At 35.6% G+C, this 23,728-nt stretch overlaps 1 protein-coding gene across 6 annotated transcripts in view; it reads left to right on the top strand.

The window, feature by feature from the left end:
• astn1 (astrotactin 1) overlaps positions 1-23,728 on the top strand; it is a 342,853-nt gene that overhangs the window by 65,533 nt on the left and 253,592 nt on the right. For all 6 annotated transcript variants that reach the window (XM_023335801.1, XM_014476012.2, XM_023335800.1 and 3 more), the window contains exons 3-5: positions 16,928-17,178; positions 17,318-17,460; positions 20,641-20,790. In XM_023335801.1, the coding sequence (XP_023191569.1) occupies positions 16,928-17,178; positions 17,318-17,460; positions 20,641-20,790 (544 nt within the window). The remainder of the gene's footprint in view (positions 1-16,927; positions 17,179-17,317; positions 17,461-20,640; positions 20,791-23,728) is intronic.

Genomic DNA, 23,728 nt, shown 5'->3' with positions numbered 1-23,728 from the left:
ATCAGATGCCCAGGATTTTAAGACTCTGAGGCAAGCCAGCCTTGTCACCGGCCAAATTTGGAAGGGAGGGGGAGATTAGGTTCAATGGACTGCACAGAAGTCTAGTTCTGGGGCCAGAAAAACATTTGTAATTGACTACTTTGGACAATTTGTAATATTACTCAGTGAATTAGGTTAATAATCATTTAGTTCATTTGAATTAATGAAGCTGCAGTGCATTCCTGCGGATGAGTCCTCTTTGAGATGTTTACATGGTTCAAAACTTCTCCACTCAGAGTCGCATCAACAAGGTGACCACAGTGTCCTCCACCAGCTGCAGCCGGTCATCAATAATAGATGACTAACCTTGTGTATGTCTGTACCAACACCAGGTGAGACAGAGACAGTTCAAACACACAGTGTACTTTAACTCAAACTCTGCAGGAATCGTACATTTAAAAAAAAAAAACCTAAAACTTTTTCATACTGAGACCACAAAACCCCCCCGAAAAAACTGTATATTTTAATCTGCAATGTGTTCTTCTGCAGCATGATTGGTTTATCTACTGAGACTCATAAACTGCATTGTATCTCTGCTGTGCACATTTCTCCCTTTTTAATTTACAAATTTTAATCAGCTGCTGTTTTGCTGCAGGGTCTCAATGGATCAATCCAATCAGCACATAAAGTATGGAGGCATTCAAACCGAGTCAATTACATTATATGATTGCCTAATATTTTTAAGCTTCAGGCTAGATTTGACGTGTCCTTCCAGCCCCCCCGACTCTGTTTTAGCTCTATTGTTTTTTTTCCTTGGAGGCCATAAAATCATGTTGTTTTGTGGCAGCAACATAGTGAAAGACGAGCTGAAATGTAGTTATCTAAGTGCGAAAACTTACTAGATGAAGGAATGGAGTACCTGTTGCTGCTGTTCTTTTTAAATGTTCATTTATGGTCAAAAGCTGCATCTACACTATGAAACAAAAAATAGATACATTTAAGTGATACTTGTGGCTACAATAGCAAGTCCAATAAACATGTGGGAGATTTTCTCTTGTCATTTTTTTTTCCTGGTAGACCTGCAATGTATTAATGCACATGATTCCTGTATTCTATCTTGATATTCAGTTTGAAAGATATGATGAAAACCAAACAAGCTTAGGTTTGTAGAATCAGCTCCAACTGAAGATATACTGTAGCTCAAGTTTTCTACTTCTAGATGTCTATTAAATGACCTGGGAGCAGATGGATTACATGCATCGTGTAAAGCACTTTGATTCTTCTAATTGCTGAAATGTGCAACTTGCCTTGTGACGCCTTACGTACATCAGTTAAGTAATTACTCCGATTTTCTGTGACAGGGTTTTCAAAGATGATCAGCTTACACTTTAGTTCTGTACTCTAGTTTTCCTTGTGGATACAAAAGAAACAGGAAGAGTTTACTTTGTGGGGGGTTTTTTCCAGCAAAAACCCTGGTAATACCGGGATAGCAGATTTACAAAAGAAATCAAAGTCATACAGTCTTTTAGAGAAACAAAAACTATATTACTTGCTTTATCTGAGTTTTCGTTAGCTTGTACTAATATTATTTCTAAGAGCATGACTGAATATCATTTTTGTAAGTAATATTTTACTAAAGTCACTATATATTTCTCCTTGGTCCAAACAAATGCACTCACTATTGTGAATCGGTTTTATGTTTAAGTACATAATCCTACAACATTGTCTTTCGACCCATGTGATACATTAGTATTAATCAAAATTTGGGCCAGTATCGATATCTGATATCGATATTGCTCTTATGTCTGATAACTGATCTTTACCATATATGTTGATATGTATATTATTTTTCTCTATCCTGTAAATATGTAAAAAAAAAAAAAAACATCACTGAAGCTGACATCACTTCAAAAAAAAACTTAAGAGAACAATTTACAACTCTAAAATATGTTGGTTCTTTAAGTTGGTTCACCCACATTTTGTAAGAGAAAATAGTTATTGTGACACTACTTAGATCTTAGGATTTTGACTTTGCAACCTTTCTAAACCCTGCATTGATCGCATTGATTGTGTAAACCTTCAATCAATGTAGCCCTTCCCACTTGTAAAGCAGTAGCATCTGATGAGTGGTCTGCAGAGTGAAACAAACCAGCTTCCCATTGAGATGTAAGGAAGACTCTGTCCACTGGTTTTGTATGTAGTCCTGCTAAATCTGGTGTAGACATGTTTTTTTTTGAGGAAGATAAACAAATAATATAGAAAAAGACAGCATTCAAGTATATTGTCATTGATACTTTTATTTAATTGATAAATTACCATCTACTTTATGAGTTGTAAAAAAAAAGCTGTTTTGTTTGACTATATACTTTTAAAGTTAATTACAATAGTTAGCAGGTTAATGAGCTACTAGTTGATTTACAATAAACTGAAAAGAATGAAAATGTAGATTTTGAAATATCCATGTTTACATCATCTTTTGTAAAATAATCTGCTGCTAACTTGTTTACATTAACAACATTGCATGATGTAGTTTTAACATCACTTTAAATTTAAAAATATCCCTGAAATGTCAGCATTTGGAATATTTCTTTTCTTTGTGAGTCTCTTATATCAGCTTTGTTATCTGAGTTCATTGTTGACACAACAGAGCCATTTTTCATTTCCTTGCTATTTACAGTCGCATTGCACAAATTAAACAAGAGCAAACTATCAGCCAGAGAAACACAAAGCGCCACAACTCAGAGGAAAAGTTAGTCTGACACAAAGTGACATCAACATCAGTTCATTTCCGCTCTGAGCTGAGATTTCACCCGTGGTCTTTAAAAAAAAAACAACCAGCAAGATTATAATGAACCACACTTGCGTAGGAGCTGGATTGTTATATGCTGCTTGGGCTGTTCATGAATATTATTAAAATGTAAAAGATGCCAGACTTGTTTTCTGCTAAAAGGAAAATCAATTCTTGGTTTTTATAACCAATTTAATTTCATATATAGAACCCCCTTCAAGCCTAACTATTGAGAATTAGCAATGTTGTCCTCTTGATGTTTTCTAATATTGAAGCTGCTGTCTCACTGTGGTTACTCTCACCTCTGAGGAACAAAAGGTTCAAATCTCAAGAGCCAATTGCATTTAATCAATAAATGTTAATGGGGTTAAATAAGACATTCATGGAGTTCTTCAGTGACATAAACACATTTGTTTACCAGCACTAGAAGCACATCTGTGTTAAAATTGCAAACTTTGCACAGATTAAAATCAGGAATTGAATGCAAACTTGTTGCTCGGAGGCAAATTCATCACAAACTTCACAACTTGCTTTTTCAGGAATAGCTCAGAATTCAGGGAACCAGGGTTTGACAAAAGAATGTTTTTTATCTTGCTTGCAGAGGAAGGCTCTCTTGATTTATTCTTATTCTATTTACTTGGTCTTGGAGAACGAAACTGTCAAGTCTAAGGTAATGTCTAGATTTTGTAGTCGTATCATCGGACCCTCAACATTAAAAATCTCCCCGCCGTCATTGTCTGGTGTGGATGAAATTGACTTGCTTGACTTGCTTGATTTGATTGATTGACGTACTTTATTAAACCCACATCAGAAACATTCACGTGTTACAGCAGCAAAAATAGAAATACCAAAAACAGATAAAATTACAGTAAACGCGATATAAGGTGCTCCAGGTCTGTTGACCCTCCAATTCAGTCTTAGATAAGCCAAAGACAATGGATTGATGGAAAGAAAATTAGAAATAGTTTTTTTTTAATACTCAAATATTATTAGTGAATTGAAGAAGTTACATGTATGGTTAAAATTAGTTGTTTGTGTATATTTAACTCATTGTTTTTCAGCTAGTGAGGAGAAAAACATCCCATCTTATTATTTTGGGCACCATCTTTTTCAGGGAACGAGACTTCCTGTCTTTTCACAATTCCGCAATCACCGTGGTTGTAAATGTTAATAACAACCACATACATCAACTACTGTATATGATGTATGTAAAACCATACATCATATAGTTTTACAGAGTTCAGGTGCTATTAATGTCCTGGCATTCTAACGTACGTTTCTAACTTTTAGTAGTATTTGTGCAAACATCATGTATTGCTGAATCATCAACCAAATACATTAGTCACACGTGGACAAGTATAAAAATTAGTTTTTGATTTGTTCTGTAAGTTAGTAGTTGAAACTTTAAATGTTTGTAGCAATATCACATTCAGAACGTAAATGCACTCAGACTAGTGTGTGTTTATGTGATACTGTGACTTGTGAAGAAAGTATAATTAGGAAGTGAAATAAAAGCATACAATGAAAAATAAAGAATTGTCATATGGAAATCTAGAAATATGAAGCAAAAGTTGAATGAGAGATCGTGCTGTAAGGCATCGGTCTAATTAGCACACCACTGTGCTATTCTGTTGTTCACGATTGTATTATCATTTATAGTTTTAGCCCACGTTACAGTGGATAACAGCAAACATCAAAATGACAGCAAGAATGTTTCCTTCATTTACATGCTGCATTAGTGCAGCATGTAAATGTGGAAAAAAGGTCGTTTATTTAGTTCGACAGCTTTGTTACCAAACAGTTTTGTCTAAAGGCAACAAGAATATTCTGCAACTGTTTTATTCATTCCTGCATAATTACTCAGTTCTAATGTACCAGGAGGAAATACAGCTTAATGGCAGAGTGACTAATACTAGACCATTACTGTTACTTCACTAATCTAAATGTTTGTGATTCTGCCCATTTTTCCCTTATTTGGCGAGTGTAATTATCAGTTTTATTTCACACGAATAACTATAACTGATATTCTACTTTTCATTATATATTAATACACATTTGGTTTGTAAGCAAATTGATCCTTAGAGCAAGATAAACTACTTGCATTATATTTTCCTTGCACTGCTTGCAGAGCGTTTTTTTTCCCATTCATCTGATATATGGAGCAGCTTCACTCATTCCAGGAAAATACCCCATTTTTGGCTACAAATCGGGAATTAAATGTGACTGATTTTTGTCATCGCAATATATGCCAACAATATTGGCAATGCATGGTCTTCTAAAATTATGCACTCTCTCTCTCTGTAACTGTGTTTCTGAAGTCAACTAAATGCATTAGCAATGAATGCAGCTAAAATCTTTCCGTTGACAATGTGGAGAGTCAATTGCTAAAATCTGCATCCTGATGTGGTGATTTGATGAGTTAAAAGCCAAACCTGTGATGGATGTTTTAAAAAACGCAACCTCTCATTGGCAGGCATTACTGTCCGGGGAGTCTCTTTGATTTCCTGTCAGAATCTCTGTTACTTGTTCATTTACAGTTGCTGCTCCCCTCTTTGGTGTCGTCTCACCTCCTGTTTAAAAGTAACATGATGCGTCATTAACATGTTCCACTCTAAAAGTATTATCACATGTAATTTAGTTACATATTTCTAATATATATACTATATCAGCTTTTAAAAGACTCATGGAACTGAATTTGTTGTTTCTTTAAACATTTTGTGGGGACATCCAAGTGAGTTTTGATGAGTTTAATTTGCATATTCATTTTAAGTGTGAACAAAGTAATTTTCATGGGTGAAATTGGTATAACCAGGTATCAAAATACCACTAGTTCAGTGGACTAGGCCAAAGAATGACACTCATTTAAGTATACCAATTAGATCTACATGGACTCTTCTCTTTTGAACTTTTGTCCCTTTTATATGAGCCGGAACTACCTCCTGTGGTTTATATTCTTCAAAGTTTGCTACTCACCACCTGCTCTCTGTTCCTAATTTTCACACCACTTTCTTGATCACCCTCAAGAAAGTGAATTTAAGAAAACAGAATTTAAACCTTCTGTTTTCTGCTCCTCCAACTTACTTCGCTACTTCAGTCCCCATTCCCTCTGCTTTACTTCTCATTAGACCTGTTAAAGATCTTTAAGTATTGTGCCCTTACTCTGCAAGCTAAAGCATGCCCCTATTTGTTTATAGGAATCCTAATCTTATTAAATATATTTAAATATATTACGTGATCTGTAAATGTCTTTCAACCATTTTCAGTTTTCACAGTGACATGTGCAACCATAACACAGTTCACATTAATATCTCATCACCACAAAGAGTCTGGTTTTATGCTGTATTAGCTTCAATCAAATGCACCAAATTGAATCAAATGGTGTAAGCCAGTCCTCTCATTAATTCTTATTTTCAGTGCAGGAAACCTTGTGGAAAGTGTGTGAAATAGACTTTTGACTTTTACTTTTGTTCAATGTCAAAAATCACCAGAACATTAAAAAAAATCTAATTTATTGATGGCACACTTACAAAAAAAACGTAGACGCCACCCTTGAAATTAATCACAGTAATACCAAATCAGGAATTCAGTATTTCATATCAGCCTTCTACCAGGCTGATATGAAACTTAATCAGCCTGGTAGAAAGATCAAATTTGATGTATTCTGAGAGACAAACTTCCTCTTGCTCTCTTGTAGCTGACGTATAGTGAAGATGTTTCTGTCTTCCTGATTTTCAATGCCTAACATCCACAAACTAAGTGACAGATTGATAGCTCAGCTCTAATACAATGTCTGCTCTGTCAGATTGAGGAAGGCCATTTCTTGCCTTCTCCATTCAGGACTTACATGACAGCAGTGCAAGTCATAAGGAGCCATTACAACATCATCCCCTTCCGCTAGTAAGTGGATTATGGGGTTGGAGCGCAGGCATGCCTTGATGTGTGGTTTAGTTTTATTGGCAGTATAAAGGAACACAGTCCACTTAGTCCCCACTTTGATTTCAACTAATGTTGACATTAAACTGTTTTTTTTTCCATATTGCCTGTATTTTCCGCCTCTGCTCAAGGGTGCTAATGCGGGTTGATGGTTTTGAATTGCATTTATCACTGAGGTTTATTTGATTGAGAACCTTTTGAGGTACTTGACATTTGGCTTTCTATTCTAGTTTACTCGGGGAGGAATAACGTGGTGGACGTGCTTAATGGCAAACCTTAGCTTAATAGCTATTGATATGTTCACCTCTGAACATTGACAAATTCTAAAACTTGCGTATTAGAAATATCTGCCATCAATATGCTAATGAAAGTATTTCTCTGGCTTTAAAGTCTTCTTTTAGAAAGCATTTTACTAATGGAAGGTAATTATCAAGATTATTTTAATGATGTCATGACAATTATCATTATGTAATTTCACTAGTGCAGCAAAATTGTAAGTTACTGGTCCATTCAAGTGGATTAGAAAACTTGGGATTCAAAATTCTTACAGCCTAAAATATTAAGTCAATACATTTTGATCGAGTTGCAAAAATGTAGGAATCAAAGCTTGGCAGACTCAAAAGAAAAACTTAAATAGTTAAGTTGATGTTCTAAACTTAAAAATGCCCTGAAGTTTGTTGCCTTAGAATTTTGAGTTCTGCCAACTTTTCCTAGTTTTTTTTTTTTTTTACAGTGTTGTTAATTATATAATAATACTAGAAAATTTCTGAAGAAATTTAAACGGGGCCTTCCAAACTGGGCCCGTCGGTTAGAACACAGCATTCTGATGCTAAAAATTAGCATCAATGCTAAAGTAAGCTACAATGTACTAAATAGCATGTGGAGAGTCACAAGCATGTTGAGCAACATTGAATTATTCAATTCAGTATGTTAAAATTAGTCTATAAGCTAAAATTAGCCAAATGCTAACGTTAGCCTAAATGCTGCCATTCGACATTCAATGCAAAAGTAAAAATCTGATTTATACTTCGTGATAGTTTGTTACTAGAAAAAAAAAACGCTCATCTCTTAACACCAAATTAATAGCAAGTAGTATTATTGTTTGTAAAACATATGCTCTTTTGACATACTGCTTATTTGCTTAGACACAAGAAATTTACAGTTGGTAAATTTTGCAAAAGTAAAAATCAGATGTACCCTGCCTCTCGCCTGAAACGTTTCTGGACCAGCTGGACCAGCACCCCTTCTGACCCCAGTAGGGACAAGGGTGTACAGAAAATGGATGGATGTATGGAAAATCAGATGTTTAGTTTGTAGCAGTTGGTTACCAGAAAAACGCGCTCGTCTCTTAGCAACAGATTAACAACGAATATTGTTATTGTTCAAAAAAGATTTCTTCTGCTCTTGTGAAATACTACTTATCTTACACTACTTACTATTTAATAAGTGCAGTTAATGAATTTGGCAGAAAGGTGAAAATGTTTTTGGTTTTTTTGTCATTGGTGGTAAATATATTATAAAACAGACATTAAACACAAACGTAAAAAGCAGATTTATACTTCGTGGTAGTTTGTTACCAGAAAAAAAACACTCATCTCTTAACACGAAATTAATTATTGCTTATAAAACATAAGCTTTTTTGAAATACTGTTTATCTGCATAGACACAAGAAATGTAGTTAGTAAATTTTGCAAAAGTAAAACTCAAATGTTTACTTCGTTAAACTTGGTTAATAGAAAATGCGCTCATCTCTTAGCAACAAATTAACAACAAATATTGTTATTGTTTAAAGAAACATAAGACTTTTGCTCTTATGAAATATTATTTATTTTATGCTACTTAACAAGAACTGTGCAGTTGGTGAATTTTTCATAAAAATGAAAATGTTTTTTTTTTTTTTTTTTATTGGTAAATTTAGCAAAACTAAAAATCAGATGTTTACTCCGTGGCTCTTGGTTACCAGAAAATGCGCTCATCTCTTAGCAACAGATTAACAACAAATATTGTTATTGTTCAAAAAACATAAGATTTCCTCTGCTCTTTTGAAATACTATTAATCTTATACTACTTAACAAGAACTGTACAGTTGGTGAGTTTTTCAGAAAAGTGAAAATATTTTTTTGTTTGTGTTTGGTGTTGAGTATATTATAAAACAGACATTAAACAGAAAAGTAAAAATCTGATTTATACTTCGTGGCAGTTTACTAGAAGAAAACGGCCATCTCTTAACACCGAATTAATAAGTAATATTATTGTTTATAAAACGTGAGCTTTTGACATACTGCTTATCTGCTTAGACATAAGAAATTTACAGTTGGTAAATTTTGCAAAATTAAAAATCAGATGTTTTCATTTGTGGCACTTAGTTACCAGAAAACGCACTCATTTCTTAGCAACAGATTAACAACAAATATTGTTATTGTTAAAAAAACATAAGATTTCTTCTGCTCTTTTGAAATACTATTTACCTTACACTACTTAAGACCGGACAGATACTGTGTCCTGGACAAGCACCCAATCATACCGCTATCCATTTAAGTGAAAAGCTGACAAAAGCAGGATTTCATGAAACTTCTTATATGCTTGTTTGAAGACAAACTGATTGCTCAGTTTCTGATAAACCATTGCAGTCATGTCAGCTACAACATTATTTTAACATAATCACCTTGCCATCAACAATGACAAACAAGTGTTAAATCCAAACCTTCCAGATGTTGCCGAATAATAAAGACTCCGATCATCTTCAGGCTCTAATTTGGAATCCCTTCACACTCATGACTCTGTGAAATTGATTATTTTTCACAGATATGTATCAGTTTCAATTAGTGCAGACACTTGAATATGTCACAACACAGGTGTGGACTTCCATAATGATGTTTTTAAAGGATAGACTGTATACATTTTTAATTGTATGCTATCAAATTAAATACATTAAAATATCCCCAATGGTCATTTGGTGATCTCCTTCAAATAAACTGGAATCAATCATGCTATGTAGAGTTGGCTAGGGTTGTTCTCTTCATCTAATCCCTTTGTGACTCCTTGATGTTTAGATCAGGGCTTTGTGGGGGGCTTACCATCTGTTACTCCACTCCTTTTTTCTGTCACAGAGGGCACCTTTTAGGATTGTATCTGTACATTTGGTAGCATTTCATACTGTTGAATAAGTTGGAAACAACTAAAGTTGTTTACTGAAAGCAATGTTTAATTTGTAACATAAAAGTTGTGATTTCATGTACTTTTAAGGCAAACTACAAAATGTCTGTTTTTATTTTCATCCATAGCAAAGTTATTTTATTCTTCAGTTACTTCAAATATATTTCATTCTATAAATGAGATTAGTGTTTTTATTGTATTTTTTGCAAATGCATTGAGTACATGATCAAAATTTGGTGTGTTCTCAATAGCAGGTGTTGGTTTTGTGTTGACTGCTTACATGTTGTTGTTTAATTATACTATAAGGACAAATTTTTGCTTCAGTTTGAGCAAATCTTGTCTCACACTATTTATTTAGATAACATGCTGATGTTATCGGAAAATCAGCAATGTCCAAAATGTCGCCAAGTGCGTTGCGAACAGATCTTTGAATGGTTGCTATAAAGTTAAAAAGCTGTTTTGGGACCAAGTCTTAAGGCTTACAGGTTTCTCTTTTGGTATTGCTTTTGACACACACACAAATGTGCTTTGCTGCTTAGCCGTCCATTATGCTTTGTAACTTGTTTCAGGCATTATATTTACAAATGTGGCATTCAGATTTCTGACCTCATTTAAATAGAACAATGTTCGGATTATGATGTTTGAATGGGTTTGGTATTACAGATCAGTAATCCAGGCTTACATGTTACAGTGGGCTGTCAAGTTAATAACTAAGGTCCACATTACTTTCTCTACATCAGAAAAATGTTTGTGTTGATTCAAGGTGGTTATTAAACTCATATCCCTTGAAACTTGGAGCATATACTGTAGCTTAGAAATGTGTAGCTTTTCTACCTGTAAATATCCTGGTCGGCACCAACTTTCTCTCATCTTGTAAGCAACCTTTGAAACTAACATTGTGTTTTATGAGTTACTTATGAGTTACTTTGGTTGGATGTATAGTGCAATTGATTAATAGAAATATCCCAGAAATGCCACTGATGGAATACCTCATCAAACTATTTCACATTTGCCCTGCAGATCAATGTTCTATAAAGATATGCTACCTTTTGTAATTAGTTCTCCACTCGTCTGAAGCAGTTTGACCACTACTGACTTTTGAACCTTTGACATTTCTGCAAGTTTTGCTATATGACTCAATAATAAAAGTTGAAATAACATTTATAGAAATTAATCTCATGCAACAGTATGCTGAATGATAAATGTTTAGTGTGGCTCCAACTGCTGGCAAGTTTCAGATTCTAGCATATCATTATTTGACCTCTTGGGGACACTTAGAGGTTGGTGATAACATACCCAGCTGGTCAAATGATCCCTAAATATGGAGGGGAAATTAAATGAGATGGGATATCACAGCTAAAGTCATATACACTATTCTGAATTCTGTAAAATCTATACCCTTGATCCCAGCATACACACTCTATACAAACTACATCTACTTTTAAAAACAACCCACATTCTTTAAACATGTGACACGACTGGATGATTCTCGCTTCTTAATATGCTTTTCCATACAGCAGCCTACACGGCAAAATGAGTCATTTTGGTGATATTTCAGATTCAGTATTTTATTCAGTGAATGCAAATCAGTAGTGAAGAATTAATTGATGGAGGCTAATGTGTGTATTTCAAATGCACTTCTTTATGTGAACTATACCTCTTTTCAATAAAGCATTCTAACACAGCTTTTGATTAATGTACATATTGATTAATGCAAAGAAAAGAGTTCTATTTAATTTAATTGATCTGATCTCTGCGTGGCTTTACATATTCTCAAAATTAAGTCTTTTTAGAGAGAAAAATGCAGTTTCTTTGTGTGCTATGTTTTGGGTTTTTTTTCCACAGAGCCATTTTAGTTGGAGTGTAGTAATTGTTTTCTGTGAATGTCGATAGGGGTCATTATCGGTGACTTACAGAGAGCTGAACATTTAATTATTGCAAACCAAATGACTCGAGTCTCCTTTCTGACCAGTCTGTATGCAGATTTACTGCATAAGTGGCCCATATCATACAGTAGAGTCATTTGTTAATGTCCTTGACAGAGCAGATTAAGCAAACAACACATGCAAATAGGCCTCTCCTTTTGCAATTTTAAATGAAAATAAGTAATGGAAATTCATATTTATTCAAGCTTAGCATTTAATATGTTTGGGCAAAATGATCTCTTATGGATATTATTGATTAAAACCCAATTTTGCATGATCATATTCCATAATTTTCTTTTAAAGGGGCAGTATGTATTTTCCAGACACATAGTGCCAATCAGGTAACTGTTACCTTCAGTTGTTGCAGCACTTTTGGCCTCCTCCTCCCCCAAATATTTGCCATGGGTTTATTCAAGAAATCCCAAAAATGCATAAAAGAAGCAAAGCCACACTTCAGGTATGATTTTGATGAGGGACCAACATAATAACATGATACAAAGCTTAAAAAAAGTACATCTCACATAATACCCCCTTTAATTATCTGATTTGGTAACTTTTTAATTTAATTCCTTATAAATTAGTTTCACTTAATCCTGGTTATCATTTTCTGATCATGCTATTACTCTTTTTTTTAATCAGGCTTGTAATGGTTTGCTTAATTTTTTCTGTTGCTTTCTGAAATAATGAAAAAGTGGTATTAGATAATTTTCTTATGCATGTTAATTCATTTCTTTTTGCTAAGAAATACAGAGTCGGTGACAGCAATTCGGACACATATTTATGAAGAAATAGTCGCTGAGAGATAGTTGAACCAAGTTTTACTTTCTGTGTCTTATGTAACTTGCAATAACAATAAAAAAAAAAAGTAAATTAAACAAGCAAAAAAACACAAGTCAGAGACATGTGGCTCCTTCTAGTTTTTCTCCAGAGCCTGCACTGCGTGTATGATCAGTGGGGGGCTTTTCAGAGAATGTTATGCACAAATTAAGACATTGCAATAGCCCAGCCTAAAAGTCAGAAGTTTTAGCATTTAGCCAAAGAGAGAACTCATGTGGTTTGTTTGCTCGATAATTTCGGCATTTCTGCGGTAAGGGATTCATTCCCTTCTTTAAAAATACATCAGTCTCCAGTGGCAAATTGCTGCTGTCTGATTCTCCATACTGTCACCTTGACATTTTCATAACTCTGTTTGACATTTTCCAAATTGCACAATGTATCTCATTTTTATTCATTTAGTTGCCCTGCTGCTAGCATCAAATTAGGCATGCATAAGAGGTAAACTGCACATGCTGAACAGGTAATGTTATGCCCTTAAGACATACCTTTACTCCCATGCTTCATGTTTCTACTCCACATCATCATTTAAATAACCTTAAACATGCAAATAATGGCATTAGAAACAGAATAGGTCAATGCATTTGACGAACCGTCTTCCCTATATCCAGCAAAGACATTATCAAGCTGACAATTGTTCTTGTATTCTCCTGTGTTTCCAAAGGCGTTGCTTTTGACCTGTCTTGACTTTGATCCATATCCTGCTTCTTGACAGGATTTTTTTGACTCTAGACTCGCCGTTTCAGAGCTCTCTTTTACTCTTTCCTGCTGCTGCCTCACTCCCTCCTCAGTTTCTGTCTGATTCAGTTTCTGTCCTCTCTACTAGCCTGTCCTCGGGGCAAGCTCATCGCCCTTCATCTGTCCATCTTGTACCATCTCTCAGCCCTCTGTGGGTGTAGATGTCGCCATATCCCCTTACCCCGTGGAGTGTCTCACAAGCCATTAAGTCAGAGAGAAAAAAATCGAAATGGAAGGGCTCCTGTGACCTGACCCAATCATTTGCTATCCGTCCTCTCTACGCTACATATATGGAATGAGATAATATATACCATCGCAGATGACGTTCATATTTCCACAGTTGGCAGCACTGTTGCTTTGTAAAAATAAGGCCCAGGATTCAAATTCCAGCCTCTGGTCTTTCTGCATGGACTTTTGCAGATTCTCCCTGTGCATTTGTAAATTCTTTCTGGGTATGACAGCTTCATCCTATAGTCCAAAATTATGATGGCTAGGTTAATTGATCTTTCTAAAAAACCCTTAGGACAAAAACAAAACAAACAAAAATACATTCACACATATACTTGTCTCTGCATTGCTATATGATTGATTGCATGTACTCCCCTCTCTCGCTCAAATGACCGCTGGAATATGCATACCCATGATCCTGCAAGGATAAGCCATAGACAATAGAATAATTAAGTCAAGTCTCAAGTTTACATTATTTTCTGTTATGTCAACTAGTAACTTTGTTTTCCCTTTTGTATTTTGCTTTCTTCATAGAAACTACATTCTGTCTATCTACGATACCTTTGTAAAGGAGAGCGTCAGCTGAGATAAGGCAGCCAACAACTAAACATTCTCCCTCTCCTGTTAACTTTTAACTTCTCTTGCTTTTTAATTGGATTGTATGGATGGTATGATTCCTGGATAATTCAGCTTGTAAAACATTTTCATAAGGATTAAAGTCAATTGATTGTAGGATTGTTGAAATAATTATCTTCTGCATCCTTGAAGTGTCTGAGGAACTGTAGTGGAAATTTGTTTTAATAAGTCTTTCCTTTTATTCAAAATTACAATTAGTTTCAATCGTATTGATTTTGTTGGTGTTAGGAAAAAAGAGCTAATAAAAAAAACTTAGTTTGATATTGCACATTGTTGCTGTTGTAGTAACATCTCTTTATGAGTCATTTGTTCATGAATCTACCCCTGGTGTCAAGCTGACAAACATAAGCATGATTATGATGATCTACCCTTTCCCAACTTGTGACACTGTTGCTTTTAAGGCTGAAGGTGCTGGTTTATTATTGAGGTAATTGGTCAATGAATTTTTGGCTGCTGAAACCTTTCACTTGTTCCTGTTTTGGTAGAAATCATTTCAAAAGTTATGTTCTGTAGACTTAGACTTAGACTGACTTTATTGTCATTTTGCATGCACAGGGTGTATACAGAACGAAATTTCGTTGCATACGGCTCAGGACAGTAGTGTCTGTGTTTAAAAGTAGAATACTAAGAATCTTAACTATGATCTGGTAAAACATTTTATCCATCCATCCATCCATTTTTTGTTCACCCTTTGTCCCTAATGGGGTCGGGAGGGTTGCTGGTGCCTATCTCCAGCTACGTTCCAGGCAAGAGGCGGGGTACACCCTGGACAGGTGACCAGTCTGCCGCAGGGCGGCACAAAGACATACAGGACAAACAACCATCCAATCAATCAATCAATCAAATTTTATTTGTATAGCACATTTCAGCAGCAAGACATTTCAAAGTGCTTTACATCATTACAAACACAGAATCACAATGCAATATAGAATCAATCATTAAGTCAAGTTACATCAATAAATTTGTAATTGATTACATTTCAAATACAATTCTAAACAGGTGGGTTTTCAGTTGAGATTTAAAAGAAGTCAGTGTTTCAGGTGTTTTACAGTTTTCTGGAAGTTTGTTCCAAATCTGTGGTGCATAGATGCTGAAAGCTGCTTCTCCTCATTTGGTTCTGGTTCTGGGGATGCAGAGCAGACCAGAACCAGAAGACCTGAGAGGTCTGGAAGGTTGATACAACAACAGCAGATCTTTAATGTATTGTGGTGCTAAGCCGTTCAGTGATTTATAAACTAACAACAGTATTTTAAAGTCTATTCTTTGAGCTACAGGGAGCCAGTGGAGGGACTTTAAAACTGGTGTTATGTGCTCTATCTTCCTGGTTGTAGTGAGAACGTGAGCAGCAGCATTCTGGATCAGCTGCAGCTGTTTGATTTATTTGTTGGACAGACCTGTGAAGACGCTGTTGCAATAATCAATACGACTGAAGATGAATGCATGGATGAGTTTCTCTAGATCTGGCTGAGACATTAGTCCTTTAATCCTGGAAATGTTCTTCAGGTGATAGAAGGCCGACTTTGTGACTGTCTTTATGTGGCTCTGGAGGTTCAGGTCAGAGTCCATTACTACTCCCAGGTTTCGGGCCTGATCGCTGGTTTTCAGTTGTAATAACTGAAGCTGTGCATTGACTCTGATCGTTCCTCTTTAGGTCCAAAAATAATAACTTCAGTTTTGTTTCTGTCATCTGCATAGTTATGGTAGCTAATATTATTTCCTGTTATAACCTGAGCTATTGGGAGCATATAAATATTGAATAAAAGGGGTCCTAGGATTGAACTTTGGGGTACCCCACATGTGACCTTTGACCTCTTTGATGAAAAGTTTTCAATTGAAACAAAGAAATCCCTGTTCTTTATGTAGGATTCAAACCAGTTTAGCACTGGACCGGAGAGTCCGACCCAACTCTCCAGTCGATTCAGTAATATGTCATGGTCAACAGTGTCAAAAGCTCCACTGAGGTCCAACAGAACTAGCACTGTGGTTCTGCCACAGTCCGCATTTATATGGATGTCATTAAACACTTTTACGAGGGCGGTCTCTGTGCTGTGGTGAGCACGAAAACCAGACTGGAAGGAGTCAAAGTGGTTGGTTATAGTTAGGAAGCTAGTTAATTGTTTACACACAGCTTTTTCAATAACTTTGCTGATGAATGGGAGGTTGGAGATCGGCCTGTAATTCTGCATTAGTGATTTGTCCAGATTGTTCTTTTTTATAAGTGGTTTGATTACTGCTGTTTTCAAAGCCTGGGGGAAAACGCCTGATGAGAGCGATGAGTTTACTATTTGGATCAGATCAGCAGCAATAACAGACACACATTCACACCTAGGGAGAATTTAGAGAGACCAATTAACCTGACAGTCATGTTCCTGTGGGAGGAAGCCAGAGAACCCGGAGAAAATCCACGCATGCACAGGGAGAACATGCAAACTCCATGCAGAAAGACCCCAGCCGGGAATCGAACCCAGGACCTTCTTGCTGCAAGGCAACAGTGCTACCAACTGCGCCATTGTGCAGCCCTAAAACATTTTTTTCTTTATTCATTAAATTGTAGCTGGAATCTTTTAGTAAACCGTGGCTTCAGTTCTCTGAGTTTGACTTTGATCTATTTTTGCCTTGGCTGGATTTTCTGACTATGTTCCCACTGTTTTCTTCTCCCCTCCCCTGGTTTTCTGTCCGTGCTCCAAACTCTCCCCTTTCCTCCCATCAGGGTGGGATGATCGCCCTTCTGCTGTCCGTCCTGTGCCTCGTCCTGATCCTGTACACCCGCAGGCGCTGGTGTAAGAGACGCCGCATCCCTCAGCCCCAAAAGAGTGCCAGCGCTGAGGCGGCTAATGAGATACACTACATCCCATCAGTGCTGATGGGAGGCCAAGCACGGGAAAGTCTAAGGAACTCCAGGGGTCAGGGGCCAAACTCTGGTGGCACCCTCAGCATCCGGGAGACACCGATTTTGGACGGGTACATGCAGAGCAGGTTCAGATAGGACTATGAGGGACTTATTTTAGAATCTAGAAAAGATTCTAGAGACATGTGACTTTGGAAATCTAAAATTAGGTCAATATATTAGAGCGGTAACTGAATTCAGTCTCATCTGCAGGTACGAGTATGACATTACAGACCTGCGTCACCATTTGCAACGAGAGTGCATGAACGGCGGGGAGGAATTTGCCAGTCAAGTCACCCGTACCTTGGACTCCCTTCAGGGCTGCAATGACAAGAATAATATGGACCTCACACCGGGTTAGTAGACTGCAGAAACAACCAGAGCAGAAAAGACAGAACAGATGGGATAAGCATGGAAAAAGGTTTTAGTTCTTCTGAAACATTTTGTAACATAAATCAGATGTAAAACAAACATCTTGATGTTCTTCAAAGTGTTCTGTAATTTTCTGAAATATTCAAACCTTTTTTATATGTGACGCAAGACTTCCATTTTGATTACATAAATCAATATGGAAGTTTTTTCCAAAAATGTGACTCTTTTGTACAAGTTTATCATAAAAGATTAGCTGAAAAAAAGCACAATTTCACTCTAGCAGATGATCATACATTAAGCCAGCAAATCTGAAACTGAAGACAAAAAAACAGAGAACAATGCTGTATTTTGTTCGCTATGACATGCATGACTATTTCTAAATAACTCCCCAAAATACATTGTACTGTACTATCAGGACAATAAGCTTTTTGTTAAGCCTTTAAAAGTTGCCTTCCACAGTCTTTGTGTTGGCATTGATGGTCCTGATTGCTTTTCTTTTGCAATTTTCAGAGGTGATTCTTGCACTAACAGACACAAACACACAGTAAATTATCCCTTTACTGAGTTCCACTTATCTTTGAAGAGTGCTTTAGTTTTGTTTTATTTATCCTGGTTTTATTATTTTGTTTTTTTTAGAGTAGCAAAGTTATATGGTAAAACAAAGTAGCATTTTCTTTTGAAAAAAAAAAGTAAATATTTTAAGAGTATTTTTTACCCAACTAAGACCAAGGGCTCAGTGATATGACCTCAAAATCATGTCACTGTATATTTTCTCAGTAGTTGGTGTAAATTGTGATATCTAAAATTAGGTTCCTGATCTCTGTATTATTGTTTGACCCTATACCGAAGTGATGAACCATGACTCAGACTGTAAACCCATTTTCGGAGAAGCGGGATAAAAACAAGCCTTACAGCTATCCTCCCACATAATACAACAGTACAAGTGACTTTTAACCACTCCAACTCCAAAACAACGCTTATGCTGCAGTTTGGCTCCTCAGTGTGAAAACAGTAGATTAGCCTGGCAGCTGTGATCTGAAAGACCAACCGAAAACCAACGATGTAGGGACAATTCGCCATCCCCGTGACCAATAAACCAACCAGAGTGTGACTGCAAACAACTGATCAGAGCACAAAATATTCAACTACTAAACAGAAAAAAAAATACTAGGCAGAATCAGAATGAACATTTAGTGAAAAGTTCTTACCGCAGAGATTTTTGTACCTTAATTTTTTTCTAAAAGCTAGACAATAACTTCTCAACCATAGTCATGTTTCATTTGATGCCCTGATATCTCTTGATGTCAGCTTCACTCATGCAGCGTTCAATAGTGTCCTTGTAACTTTTATTCTCTTTTTGTGAGACTGTTAGCTCAACTGTAGCTTCTCAAAGAAAGCTTGATAGCAACAAACTGACCCAATTGTTTAAACTTTATTCCTCCTCAATTGAGAACTTTTTCCCCTTCAAAAATAAGTCCTTTGTGAAATAATATAGCTTTCCCTAACCCCTCACCACATTGTCATTCCTGCTGGGGATTTTAATTTGTTTTGTTCAGTTCAGTTTTCTTCATGAGTGAGTAAGTGAGTCCACTAACATGTCAATTTTTATCTCTGAAAATTCCAACCCCATGTGTTTTATTTTTGTTTTTTGGGTAAGAGGTACAGTACAGGCAAGGTTTTTTGTGTATGCACACAGACAAGAACAATTCAATTTATTATTTAAAGGAAATAGTGCTGCAGTGTTATATTATTACAGTATTAATGCCCAAGGATAAAAAAAAGTCTTTCACATGCAAATGTGCATTTGTTGGATCATTACTAACACAAAAATAAACAAATTTGATGCCACAAACATTCACTTTAATTAGGGAAACATGTCTTTTAATTCAGAAAAATGTCACATTTTTTGTTTAATCAGAATAACTATCTTGCACTTTTAATAACAATTAATTTGATCAGATTTCTTCTTTAACAAAAAGGTTTATTTTGTTTCACAGGTCAACAGTAATTGGTGAAATGTCAGTCGTGCAAAAGTATGCAGCTTCTGTCTTCCATGCAGCTCGTCATTTGGCTTTGAGTCGTGAAAACGCTTGTTTTGTTTTCCTCATAAACAATCCTTTTAAATTGGAAATATTCAGGAGACCTCTTTGCAAGCTGGTGAATCCATTTCAGAGCGTTTATTTTTCTCCATCAACCCAACTCCGGTAAGCCATTCCACGGCAGGTATATGCTGTGAATTGAAATAAGCTTCAAATTTACTAGCTGGACTCATTAAGTGATCAGTTACGGTGAAAGTGCTCACACACACTGCTCCTCTAAGATCCAAATAGTCCAGCCCTGCAGCTAATGGAAGCAAAGTAATCCTTTGCATTATGCATTTCAGATGGGTAACGCGTGAAACTGGAGAAAGAGACAGTACCAGCCGCTGGCTAAGTTCAGAATGTTTATACATATGAAAACTGTAGAGGTCACTGAGAAAATGACATTTGAATTCCTACTGAATAAACAAACACATGGACCTATCTGGAAAATGGCCATGACCCTTGGCATTAGAATAGTTATCATTTTATGCCTTCATGAACAAGTAAAGAAAAATGATATGAATATATTTAGTGGTGTTTGTCACCAGCAATTATTCTTCATTATTTTTGTCTAAGGCTCATTGTTACGCAGCTGGAGGCAGTATTTTTATCTGTTTCATTTTTCATCATAAGCACAAAAACATTTGCATCTCCTTTGGTAACATATACAGATCTTGTGTATCATAAATAACTTTTAATGAAGAATCATTGAGTGTGTGAGCAAAGGATTCTCTTAGTTGGAATGAAACAATCAGTTTAACATGCAATTATTGCTATATAATTCTACAAAATCACCAACTTAGTCTTTTTGCTGAAGCCTTTGTCTGAATATTTACAGAAATGTATAATTTCCTCCTCCGAGTCTTACATATGCTTCAACAGTTTTTCTAATTAGTTTTAATTTCATGCCAGCTTTTCTCACACTTCAATTTAGACTCGTTGACTTTTCACTCAGTAAACAGCTGGATGCATTTTTTTGTAGCATTACTGATTTTTTTTCTTTTTCTCTCCCTACAACTGGCATTTAAAAATGTCAAAGCCACCATTTTGAAGTGTTTATAGTTACCTTCCACTTGTTTGCAGTGAATGACAACACCAAGTTGGCCCTGATGAACAAATACAAGGACAACATTATTGCCACGAGCCCATTGGACAGCAATCACCAGCAAAACACCCTGCTACCACACAACACATCTACCAGCCAACGCAAACGTCTCTCCAGCAACACCAGAGGTGAGTCACGCCCGTGTTTTCTATAAACCAGGCCAGAAAAATGTTACAGACTGATGATGTCAAGTAAAGATCTGAATACATAGAAGTTCTGTTTATCGTTTTGAAAGAAGTACATTTTGTAATAAAGGTTACAGATTCATAAAAACAACTTTAGTAGTCAAACTAGGGTTGGAAAACGTTTTACTGAAAAGTTAATTGATTTGTTTTCTAACAAATTACGCCTCATGTTACTTTCTTTCTAAAACTTGTCTTGTTAGTGCATTTTATGCAATCTGCAATCTTTGATATATTTTAACCCTTTACTTTTTAGAGTACCAATGCATTACAAAAGCTTTTCATTTTTTGTAATGAAACATTTTGTAATGTTTTCATTACAAAACATAGTAATTTACCAATAAATAAAGAATTGCTGAAAGCCGGTGATTTTTCAAGACTGTAAATCACAAATATAAAAAAAAATGTTAAACTTGTTTGTTCTTTTGTCGAGTGACAGCACATTTTTTGTTCTTTAACTTAAAATGTAAAATGGTAAATCTTAAAGAAGTCTCCTCATTTTGCTAGACTTGTCCAGTTCACATGGGTGCTGTCATGGACTTTTTTGTAATCAGAACAATTTATTTACTATATACATATTGTTACCTTAATGTAGAATAAATTACATAAATCAAAACACGACAACGTATGTCTAGGATTTAGTACAGTGGCAAAGACATTAAATATGTACTTGAAAATACTGACTCAAAATAAATGTGTAAACATATCAAAATAAATGCTGGGTAATAATTCTGACCTTCATTGTGATGTACAAATTTAACTGTAGAAATTTAACTATATTTAATGCAATAATGTTTCTTCTTTTTTTTTTTTTGCATTCGTCAGGACAGTACTGTCCAACTCTGTCAAACATATTTTAAACTGTTACTTTTTTCAAGAAACAAACAAATGAACCAAACAAATGTTACATTCATTCAAATGGCTTTCTGTGTCCTGTAGTAGAAATTGAACATCGCTTTTCTACAAAATGTGGTACCAGTAAGTTGTCTTTCTATTGTAAAGCCCACAAAATGTGAAAGAGTTCATGCACTTAATGGGACCTCTTATAATGACTGAAGGCAAGTGATCATAGCCATTAAATATCAGTTCCTAGCCTAAAATGTTCATGTCAAATGCTGAATTCATACTTGTTTCTTGAGTTGCTCAGTAATTTCCAAATAATTTTAAGCAGTTCCAGCAGGCATGCCATATTCCAAATGTTATTCAAGGTGGGTTATCAAGGATCACAGGCACTTGTTATATACAATATTTATGCCCAAATTGATTGAAATGTTATAACTTTATAGTACTCAAAGGAGTTGATAAGTAATAACCTTGAGATCATTTTGAAAAATGTTGAAATTATAGCATATGATGATATGAGTGTCATGCCATTAAAGTGATGATTGCTCTCAAAACATTGAAGTGCTAAGGAAATGTTGCATGAATGAAGCGTGAATGTGAAACTTGCCATTTATTTTTTTTATCGTAATTTTATTGCCAATTGTGTTGTACTTGAATTGTTTTCCATCATTATTACTTTGTTGTAACATTCCATCCCTACTCATGCTCACTTCATGCTTTCCAGGCCAATAATTTGTGACCACAGCCAGGGGAACACACATTAAAGACAACACTTACATTTGAGGGATAAGTTATATAAGCCATCAATGACTTCAAGTTAGATTTTTGGGTAGCTTAACCTTTACTCGTCATTATAGTGACTTTCTCTTAACCCAAATAAATCCAAACCTTATTGATAAGCAAATGAAAAAGGTCAAAGCATCTTTAGATGGAGTTATTGAAACTGCTGTAATTGTAAGGCAGCTAGAGGTGCAGTTTGTTGCAAACTGCTCCATTCTATTTATTTCACTAGCACTTCAAATAATGTTTTATGCATCATGTCTGACAACAACATGACTATTGGGACTTTTTGGATTTAGAAACCTTTATTTTTTAAATTTTTTGTAATTTATTTATTTGGGTCCAGTTTGGCACAGAACAACGCCAGATTCAGAAGAGACAATTTGTACTAAAACACATTTCAGGTAATACTTCTTAATCAATAATAAAAGGTGAGAAAAAAAGAGTGAAAGCTTGAAAAATACAAAATAGAAAACCACAGTGGGCGCTGCTAGCCCCTCCAAATGGCCTTGTTGAAAAATTAAGCCTGCAATGCCCAGAAATCTTCCAGTGTGGTTGGAATTAACTGTAATCAACACTTGTGTTTCCTTTGCCAGTCTGTACAACTTGGTACTAAAAAGAGAAACACATTTTCAGAGACATGGTTGAAGCTGGCATTTGTGATGTATTGAATAAAGAAACATTTAGGTCCAGGCGATCTATCAACAAAATGTCAGCAAATTAGTCCTTTTCTGAACACAACCAAGAAATACAAGACCTTCACATCTTTTTTTAAGAAATAAACCACTCTTAATGTTTCATAACTTTTTGAAAATATATCTGTTTAAGTTGGTGCCTCTTGACAATATTGGATTTATAGACTTTGAAACTCCTTCTTGCTGTTGCCATGCCTTTCTTAATTACTCTCAATGTCCAGCTCTGACTAAGAAATGTGTTCCAAGCCCAAGATCAGGCCCAAGATCTAATGTGTAACAAGTAACTACACTATATTTAGAAAAGTGTTAAATTACAAATCTCATTTTCAAGTGTACAGAACTTCACATGAAAGTATGGGCTTCTAGTCAGTCTAAGCAATGCGCACATCTAATGGTAGCAAAATCTGGATATTGCTAGCATGAGAAAGCCACAAACTTAACAAGCTAACTTGCTGGGAGATCGCTTGAGTTAAGGTGCACTGCAAAAATATTCATGTCCTTACAACTGTGTCAAATTGTGTCAAATTAAAAGCAAAAATATGCACTGTAGTGTATTGTTATGAGAC

This window comes from Xiphophorus maculatus, chromosome 6 (assembly GCF_002775205.1).
Source record: "Xiphophorus maculatus strain JP 163 A chromosome 6, X_maculatus-5.0-male, whole genome shotgun sequence".
NCBI classification, from domain to species: Eukaryota; Metazoa; Chordata; class Actinopteri; order Cyprinodontiformes; family Poeciliidae; genus Xiphophorus; species Xiphophorus maculatus.
This window is presented reverse-complemented; position numbering and strand designations above follow the sequence as displayed.